Here is a 10,423-nt window from a genome sequence, read left to right on the forward strand (position 1 = left end):
TACCTCCAGTGAGTGAAGTAGAGTTCTCAGTTGATTTACAGCTGGGTACCGCGCCCATCTCCAAAGTTCCCTACCGGATGACACCAGCAGAAATGGTCGAACTCAAGGGGCAGTTACAGGAATTACTGGAGAAAGGCTCTATTAGACCAAGTGTGTCACCTTGGGGAGCCCCAGTTTTATTTGTAAAGAAGAAAGATAGGAGCATGCAGCTGTGCATAGACTACCGGGAGTTGAATCAAGTCACGGTGAAGAACAGATACCCCTTGCCATGGATAGATGATTTGTTTGATCAATTAAAGGGAGCAGGAGTTTTCTCCAAGATAGACTTGAGATCAGGGTATCATCAGTTAAGAGTGGCAGATAAGGATATTTAAAAAACGGATTTTCGCACGAGATACGGGCATTATGAGTTCACCGTGATGCCGTTTGGCCTGACCAATGCGCCAGCCATCTTCATGCATTTGATGAATTGGGTATTTCGACCATACCTAGACGAGTTCGTGGTAGTATTCGTCCACGATATTTTGATCTATTCAAAGGATGTTGGCGATCATCAGAGGCATTTGAGGATAGTATTACAGGCGCTGAGAGACCACCAGCTATACGCTAAGTTATCAAAATGTGTGAATTTTGGGGGATAGTGTAGCCTTCTTGGGACATATCGTCACGAAAGCAGGAGTAACCGTAGACCCAACCAAGGTAAAGGCGGTGATGGAATGGCCAGTACCTAAGTCAGTCATAGAGGTGAGGAGTTTCTTGGGTTTTGCAGGTTACTACAGGAGATTTGTACAAGATTTCTCGATTTTAGCTAAACATTTAACCAATCTCACAAAGAAGGCAACCAAATATCTATGGACCGAAGAGTGTGAGGCGGAGTTCCAAGAGCTCAAGCGGAGATTGACCACGGCACTGGTCTTGACGTTTCCCTCAGGAGAGGAGGGGTTTGAAGTGTATAGCAACGCGTCTCATAAAGGACATGTATGTGTTTTGATGCAAAATGGGAATGTTATAGTGTACGCGTCGCGACAGTTGAAGATTCATGAGGTTAACTACCTTACACATGACTTAGAGCTAGCCGCAGTGGTATTTGCCTTAAAGATTTGGAGGCATTATTTATATGGGATGAGATGCAGGATTTACACTGATCGTAAAAGTTTAAAGTACATATTCACCCAGAAAGAATTGAACATGAGACAGCGACGGTGGTTAGAGTTGATTAAAGATTACGAATTAGAGATCCAATATCACGAGGGTAAGCAAATGTGGTAGCCGATGCCCTGAGTAGGAAATCTAGTCATTCTTTGGGAGGTGTTTGGATTGTGCCTGATGAGCTATGTAGAGAGTTTCAGCTGCTGAACCTAGAAGTAAAGAATAGTGGTGAAGTTAGCCAGGAGGTAGCGTTGTATACCTTGAGAATCACACTAAGTATCTTTGATGAGATAAGAGAGAATCAACCTGGGGATGTCAAGTTGGAGAGAGTGAAGGCAAAGATGATTGATGGAAGGTGTGGGCCTTTTGAGATTTATGCCGACGGGAGCATTAGGTACAAGAGACGCTGGTGTGTACCAATGAAATGTGAGGGGATTAAGAAGAAAATCATGGAAGAAGGGCATTGCACTCCTTACTCAGTACACCCCGGTGGGGACAAATTGTATGGAGATCTTAAGAAGCACTTCTGGTGGCCAAAAATGAAGAGAGAGATAGCCGAGTTCGTGCAAAGATGTCTAAATTGTTAAAAAGTTAAGGCCGAACGAAATAAACCTAAGGGTTTAGTGCAACCTCTAGAAATACCAGAAAAGAATTGGGACTCTATTTCTATGGATTTCGTGGGGGGGCTTACCTCTTACAAAGACCGGGAAGGATAAAATATGGGTGATTATTGATCGATTAACCAAGACAGCCAGATTTATAGCCATGAAGGAGACTTGGACAATGGAACAATTGGCCAGAGCTAACATTGAGAAAGTGGTTAAGTATCATGGGATATCCCGAGACATAGTATCCGACAGAGACTCCCGTTTCTTATCACAGTTTTGGAGGGCTTTGCAAGCTACCTTGGGCACCAGGCTTAAGTTGAGCACGACTTTTCACCCGGAGACCGATGGGTAGACTGAAAGGACTATACAGACACTGGAAGACATGCTTAGAGCTTGTATGATGCATTTTCATGGTTCTTGGGACGAGCACCTAGACCTGATTGAGTTTTCTTATAAAAACAATTACCATTCGAGTATCAAAATGACACCGTATGAGGCTCTTTACGGATAGAAGTATAGGAGTCCTTTGTGTTTGAAAGATGCGGTCGAGAGTGTAGTGCTAGGACCCCAGTACTTACAGGAAACAATGGAGAAGGTCAAGTTAATACGAGAAAGAATGAAAGCTGCCCAAGATAGACAGAGATCGTATGCCGATCAAGGGAGGAGGCCAGCCGAGTTCCAAGTGGGAGATAAGGTAATTTCCCAAACTTTGAACTTGTAATCAAGTAAATGCTAAGTATGTGAATCTTTAACCTTGTGTTGATGCTAGGTTTTGCTAAAAGTGTGTCCCACTAAGGGAGTGATGAGATTCGGAAGAAAAGGAAAGCTAAGTCCTCATTTTATCGGACTATATGACGTAGTAGAGAGGGTTGGGACGGTGGCTTACCGTTTAGCCTTGCCCATGGAGTTGGAAAAGGTAAAATGCTATTCCTCAAGTTGGATATGAAATTATGGTAACCTTTCTTAGAGTTTGAAATCAAGTGTAGGTGCACGACGTGTTCCACATCTCGTAACTTAAGAAGTACATCCCGGACAGTACTCACGTAATCCAACCCGAAGAAGTAGAGATGGATGAGTCTCTAACATATGAGGAAAAACTTGTTCGGATCCTCGATCATAAGACAAGGGATACGAGGAGGAAGAAGGTGAAGTTAGTAAAGGTCTTAGTATCCTTCTAAAAGTTTTCTTACCAAGTGAACCTTTTGTTTGTTCCAAGTTTCGGGACGAAACTTCTTTTAAGGGGGATAGGATGTGACAACCCAAAATTTATTTTATAAATCCGGGTTTAAGAAAATCCAAAATAGCCAATTTTCACTCCGTAAGAATTTTTACAAAAGAAAACAGTGTTGAATAAATTATTTTGAGCCATTTTAAATTTAATTCGACACAAAGAATGGATTTAATTCCAATATCCTAAAATTTAAGATACATCGCGTGCCAAGTATTGAACTAAAAATTCAATCTGAGTGAAACCGGGAGAAAACTGAGTAGCCAAAATCAAGTGTCTATCTATAAATCATTTTGAGAAATTAAATTTCAAACCCAGTCTACTTTTAAAATCCTAATTTTGGACCCGGGACCATGAAGCATGGTGAACCACACCACTCCAAGAGCTTGTCTGATGTAACTTTCTAGCCAACCCTTTACATTTTTGCCCTCCTCCAATCATGAGAGATCTTCCTAAGGTTTTGTGCTACTATATATTGAGCCATTCTCAGACTTTTGCCTTTTGATTCCACTCTTTGCTTCCCCAACCATTTTGCTCTGCAAAACACAAGTCACAGTAAGTTCTCCAAGCTCTAGCCCTCCATTTCTTAAGTTTCTTTCTACTCTATCTCAGAGAACTTGGTAGTAAGTGGTTGTGTGATTTGTTTGAATTGTTTAGGAGGTGAAGGAGGGTGTAGCTAGCTTGCAAAGAAGGTGGAATCCCAGCCAAGAGAAGAAGTCTACAAGGTATAGCCCATGGACTCCCAATTTTTTTTAAAGACTCTATGAAGTCTTTAGTGAGTAGAAATAAGTAGAAATGCTAAATATATGTCGTGTTTGAGCTATTAGATGATTTATCACTTGTCTATGATGTGTTGTTGATGCTTTGAATGAGGTAGAAATGCCTGAGTAATTTTTTTGCAGATGAGAAGAAGCTATCTGGTACACAGACAACGTGCACCAGTAGGCTCAACGGCCCTAGCCAACGGCCCACCAGGGGGACCGTTGGCTAGAACCGTGGCCATCCGGGCCTAGGCAGCGGCCATAGAAGGGGACTGTTGCCTAGAGCCGGCAGATTGGCGGTCTGAGGGGCGGCCCTAGTTGAGCCCCGCCCCTAGGCCAGTTGGTAGTTCTCTGTGCAGTGGCCGGGCCCTTGTGGCTCAGCTACATGTCTTTTCGGACGGGGTATTGAGGGCCCATGTGGCTCTCTACTTCGGGACCGTCTCGACGCACGTTTTGGCTTTGATTTCATTGAGTTTGGAGAAGAAATGAGCATTTTATGCTAAGATTTGTAAGCCTAATTGTTGCAGAGTTTGGTTAGAAGTAATTCACAGTGAATGTGTTTAAGTTATGTGACTTGAGTATTTTATTTGCAAAGCATGCCATTGTTTGATTGTTAAATAGAGAAGCAAGAGCTTAATTAGTTGAGTATAGCCATCAAAGCATGCCTAAATTGTATACTGTGAATTGATGAAGTTTACTGCCAAGTTTGTAAATTTTCAAGCATATCTATGTTGAGAGTATTTTGACTTTCAAAAGCATGTTAAATACTTGCTAAGTGTTAATGAGAAGAATTCTTGAGTTTCGAGTAGTAAGCATGAATTATTGAATTGTTGAGTTCACAATGAATAGAAGCTAGAAGCATTATTTTACAGTAAATGTCATTTGAAGCATATCATGTTTTAAAATGTGCATAAGTGGCTAATGTGAGGCTAAGTATTATTTTCTAAAGTCTCATATCCATGTAGAAATCCTTTATCTTATCATATTGAGATTGAGTTGAGAAGTTATGTGCATTGATGTATAAGAAGAGTATTTGCATGACTTGAGATGCATGAGTGATATATCTATATATATCTATTGTGAGGAAAATGGTATTTTTGGAGGATCCATTTGGACTATGTCCTTACGGAGTAAAAGAGAAAGCATCGTACATTGCGATCGTATATCATGTAACGCGGCATATTTCCACGTTACGAGGTTGGAAACTGTCCGCAAGGCTTGGAATCCTGGTCAGGGGGTGTGCACACTAATAGTTCGATACTTGATTCCACAGAGTATGAGTATTGGAACCACGAGATTGGTTCTGTGGGCGGGATGAGAGATTGGCCGGCTATACACCGTACCCAATGGGTGAATTCACACTATGGTGAAACCCAGCCTCGCCCACGAGTAAAGAGAAAGAAAGTGAGTCATTTAGACTCAAAGAAAAGAAAAGCAAAGCAAGTCATTTATGACAACAAGAAACCTCCATAGAAAAGTATTCTTTTTGAAAGAGCGTGAAATTATATTTATATATCTTGCACTAGATTGCATGAGTAGTAGCACGAGATTGCTTATATATATATATATATATATATATATATATATATATATATATATATATATATATATATATATATATATATATATATATATATATATATATATATATATATATATATGTTGTAACACCCCTAAATTTTAAAACTTTTAATGCTTATGAAATAAAGGCTATACTATCATTAAATCACAAACAGAGCATAACTAAACATAATTGTTGGGGTGCTATGCCACATCTGAGCTAGAGAACTCAAATGCACAGGATAAACTATCCAAACAGTAGAAATCCTCAAATCAATGTTAAGTACATCATCATGGCACGCAGGCCGATAAAAGAACTAAACTAACTAAGCCACGGGTCCAACTAGCGCACTCCGGAGCTACTCATCTGTGCCTGAAAGCCAAATATATCTGTTCAGCGAATAATGTTGGTAACCCACTCTAACTCATTAAATACAATATAGGTAGATATATATAAGGAAAACCATTTTGAAGCCGGAATACATATATACTTATGATAGTCTAATTTAAAACCGAGAATAAACTCAATCAAGCAAGGGTAAGCACATTCAACAGAATTAGTCACGCATATAAAGATACTAGCATGCACCCTAAGGTCAGAAGACTATTTCGTATCAATCATATCAGTATTCAATCACTATTTCCACACGTAAACACATTTGGTGGTGCCGCAGGACCAATCGCATGCCCATACATGAGGGTCAGCGCATATAGCTCTGACACGGCCCAGAAGCACCCTGCTTGTACCACAGTACAATGAGATTGATCGCAACCTATATATATATATATATATATATATATATATATATATATATATATATATATATATATATATATATATATATATAACAGCCGATGGTTCGCAACCCATCCAACTGCCTATATAGCCGACCGATCGCAACTGGCCGGATTAACAGCCGATGGTTCTCAACCCATCCAACTGCCTGTATAGCCAATTGATCGCAACCAATTGGGGTATCATGCACAATTAACACATTGTCAAGCACATGCAACCCACATTAACACATAAGGAGGGGGAAATCATGGGGGATAACTTATGCGTGGTCAACCACATTACTCGAGACACACCTAAGGGTTCATGCACCTTCCTCCTAGGCCAATGGGATACCAATTCGACTAGCATGCAATACACAAGACTCTTTTATCCTACGAATGGTACCCGATACATCGAACTTGACTCAGGCACGACAAACGGGGTCCAATAGGATGCCACGGGACACGGGGAAACATCAAACGGGGAAAAATGCCATGATCCACATCGGGATTCCAGCGGGTGGAGGGCCACCCGCCGGCGGCAAACTATGAGGCAGCGGGTAGATGGCGAGTACCCCTGCCCCCACCTACCCCCCACTGACTCTTATGTAATAACTCGGTCCCGGGATCCCTCGTGGAACCCGAAACCATGTCCAGACACATTTAAATACAAACGATGACACCACGTAATCAAGTATTAGATTAAAACCAAGAATCACATTAAATACATCATAACACGACTCCTAAACATGCCAAGACTAAATACCCGATCATGCAAAATCCTACCCAAACATACCAAGAATACCAAAATACGAAATCCATGTTTTAACCCTAGGGCTCTAGTCATAATTGAAACATAAGATCATTTATATAATTTATCTTAGAATCAAGAACATCAAGATTATCACATAAGCATCAAGATCAACACATAAACATCAAGATCATCTCATAAACCTCAAGATTATCTCATAATCATCATATCAATATCAGGAAAAACCTTATCAAGACGCAAAAAAAGAATCACATATCAAAGGAGCCAATGAAGGAGATTATAGCAAGGAAAATAGATTTTGTTGAGACATGGGTTACCTCTTAGCCTTAATTAAAATCCTTGGCTACTAAGTTTCTTTCTCTAATATCTCCTCTTCGTGATTTCTCCTACGTTTGGTGATAGGGGAATTCTTGGGAATTCTTGTGTGGTGGAATCTATTGTGGTGTGATTTCTAGGTGCCTCCTAGGTCCTTATATATTCTTAAGAGTCCTAAACTAGGGTCTGAATGGTAGGGATTTACTTATTCTACTCCTTATAGGACTAAGGGTCTGGTTTAGGGATAAGGGTCCATGATCCATGGTGGACCCTTCTCAATTAATTAAAGGGATTCAGTTCTCTTTTAATGGTAAGCAATTAAATAATTAGTTTGGGTTAGAGGCCGTAACACGGGGTGTTACATATGTCTTGCACTAGATTGCATGAGTAGTAGCACGAGATTGCTTATATTATATGCCTTGCACTAGATTGCATGAGTAGTAGCACGAGATTGCTTATATTATATGTCTTGCAATAGATTGCATGAGTAGTAGCACGAGATTGCTTATATATATGTCTTGCACTAGATTGCATGAGTAGTAGCACGAGATTGCTTATTGATATATCTTGCACGAGATTGCATGAGTAGTATCTGATGGCATGAGTTGCATATTTGATTTATATCAGAAAGCATGAGAATATTGCTTATTTGAGAAGCTTTAGATTGTTCATAAGATGAGAATGTGATGAGTTGTTTATGTTTAAGTATGCCTATTTGAGTATTAGGTTGTAAGCATCTAGAAGTTCCGCCAAAGTATGTTAAGTGTTCAAACTTGCTTGAGCAAAGAATGTGGAACCTTGATTTCCAAAGTATATAATGTACTTATTTTATAGGGTTGAGTGGCGTTATACTTAGCCTCATGCTAACGGGTTTGCTTGTTATTTGTTTTTTGTTAACCCCTTTCAGGTGGACCCAGCTCGTGGGTACGAGAGAGAGTTTCGAGTTAGACTAGGTAGTTAGATGACTTATAGTCTGAACTCATGTTTTGGTTGTAGTATCCTATCTTTTGATGGTGCTAGACGGGGTTTTATTTCCCTAGATTTTTGGATATTAGTTTGACGTGTTATTGCTTAGTTTTTATCCTTAGCCTGTGCAATCACCGAGGGGGTGGTTGTGGTGGTGACACTCCTTAGATTTGTTATTTAAGTTTATTTCCGCTGTGTAGTTTATCTTTAAAAGGTTTAGTTTGTTAAGTAAGTTTAAGAACAAGGGAGTGTTACACCCTAGGCCGCCGCTTGGCGGCTCCAGGCGGCGAGGCTCCTCATGCCCCGCCACAAGCCCCGTTGAGCAGGAGCTGTGCAGTGGCAGGGCCATTGTGGCTCAGCTACGTGTCGTTTCGGATTGGGACTCACGGGCTCTTTAGGCTCGGACACTCGGGGCCGTCACGACGCACGTTTAGAAAGTTATTTCATGGAATTTTGAGTATAAATGAGCATTTTGTGATAGAATTTGTGAAAGAGAATGCTATAGAATTGTCTGAGAGTAAATACAGTGAAGGAAAATGTTGAGTATTTGGCCTTGGCTATTTATTTGAGAAGCATGACAATTATGTGATTGTTAGATAATGAAATATGATCAATACTTGTTAAGTTTGCTAGAAAAGCATGCCTAGATGTCTAATTGACTTGTTGAGATTATTGCCAAGAATGTTACAGTTTACAGTAAATAAGAATAAGTGGGAGCATTTTGAGCTCAAAGAGCATGTTGAATACTTGCTAAGTGTTTGCCAATGACTGCATGAGATTGCATGATAAGTATCTGATAGCATGAGATTGATTTGAGATTATATGATAGCAAAAGATTGGTTATTGAGTTATGTGTTAGCATGAGATTGCTACTGAGTTATTAGATAGACTTGAGATTATTGATAAGTTAAGTATGTGATAGTATGAGCTTGATGATGAGCTAGATAATTGTGAAAGCATGCCTATTTGGTGTTTAGGTTGTAAGCATGTTTAAGTGATGTCTAAGTGATTGTGAATGTTTGACCTAAGTATGTGAAACAAATGTTTTCCAAGAGTATATATTGTAGTACTTTACAGGTTTGAGTGGAGTTATACTTAGCTTCGTGCTAACGGGTTTGTTTTCTACTTGTTGTTTGTTAACCCCTTTCAGGTGGGCCCAGTTCGTGAGAGAGAGTACGAGTTAGACTAGACTAGCATTAGATAGCTTGTGTAGTCTAAAACTCTTGATGTTGATTTACTCTTTTGAGACTTGTAGATGTCTACCCTATGTTTTGATGGTGCTGGACACCGGGGTTTATCTCCTAGTTTGTTTGATGTTTGGTAAGACTTTTTATGAATTAGTTGTTATCCTTAGCCTGTGCAATCACCGTGAAGGGTGATTGTGGCGGTGACACCTCTACTAAGATGTTTAGTAAGTTCATTCTGCTGTTTTAGTTTATCTTTAAAGGTTTAGTCTGTTAATTAAGTTTAAGAAAAGTGGGTGTTACAATCTCCGCGTCGCAAAGGTATATGGTGCCACAAAGCTGCGGATTGAATGCGACTCCAAAAGCGTAGTGAAGAGTATACGGCAGGGGCCAGATGGTCATGACCAGTATATGAATGTCCTCCGGCTTTGCATAAGCGAGATCGGGACCATGAACGAAGTAGAGATCGAGCACGTATACAGGGAACAAAAAAGGGTTCCTGATAGCCTGCATCTTTAGCTCTGGCCCATCACGTCGGCCTGCGTATTCTTGAGGAAACACCTTTAGAGCTCCAGGAGATCATCAGAGAGGATCAGGTTGGAGCTGTGTTTACCAAAAGGCTTAACTCCCAAAGGATAGATTGAATGTTATAGTTTAACTCAAGCGTCTGTTGGTATCCCCTTCTTTCTGATAAAAAAAAAATAAAACATTTTTAAAAAATACAGATAATATCTAAAATGTTCGTCGATTATTTTATACTTCTCAATTGGATCATTAACTATTTATTTATTAAAAATGGCCTCACAACTATATAAAACTTATTTAATGTAGTCCTTCAATTCCTGGAATTAAATTGAATAAATTATACATAATTAATGAAATATTTTAAATAGGAATAAGGGTTAAATAGGTCATCGAACTACACAACAAATTGCAATTAAGTCATTAAATTCAAAAAAAAAGAAGAAAAAAAAACTACAACTAGGGCCCTAAACAATGCAAAATAATGCAATTCAACCTAAAATGATCTGTTGACCTAGTAACATTCTGACATGACAGTTACCGAATTTTAAACTATTTTCGTTCAAATTTTATTTTAATAAATT

The 10,423-nt window shown here is 39.5% G+C and overlaps 1 protein-coding gene across 1 annotated transcript; it reads left to right on the forward strand.

Annotated features, from left to right (window-relative positions):
* Nucleotides 1-711: 711 nt before the first annotated feature.
* LOC109192714 lies at nucleotides 712-1,736 on the forward strand. Its single transcript, XM_019343416.1, has 2 exons — nucleotides 712-1,147; nucleotides 1,270-1,736. The coding sequence occupies exons 1-2, from the start codon at nucleotides 712-714 to the stop codon at nucleotides 1,734-1,736; spliced, it is 903 nt and encodes a 300-aa protein (XP_019198961.1).
* Nucleotides 1,737-10,423: the final 8,687 nt, after the last annotated feature.

Source organism: Ipomoea nil, unplaced genomic scaffold (genome assembly GCF_001879475.1).
Source record: "Ipomoea nil cultivar Tokyo-kokei standard unplaced genomic scaffold, Asagao_1.1 scaffold1833, whole genome shotgun sequence".
Classification (NCBI taxonomy): domain Eukaryota; kingdom Viridiplantae; phylum Streptophyta; class Magnoliopsida; order Solanales; family Convolvulaceae; genus Ipomoea; species Ipomoea nil.

What these genes read in the sequence shown, in the direction of transcription:
- LOC109192714 (XM_019343416.1), top strand. Translation starts at nt 712, where the DNA reads ATGGAATGGCCAGTACCTAAGTCAGTCATAGAGGTGAGGAGTTTCTTG. An exon ending in ATGCAGGATTTACACTGATC is followed by an intron (nt 1,148 to 1,269) that starts GTAAAAGTTTAA and finishes CAAATGTGGTAG; the next exon opens with CCGATGCCCTGAGTAGGAAA.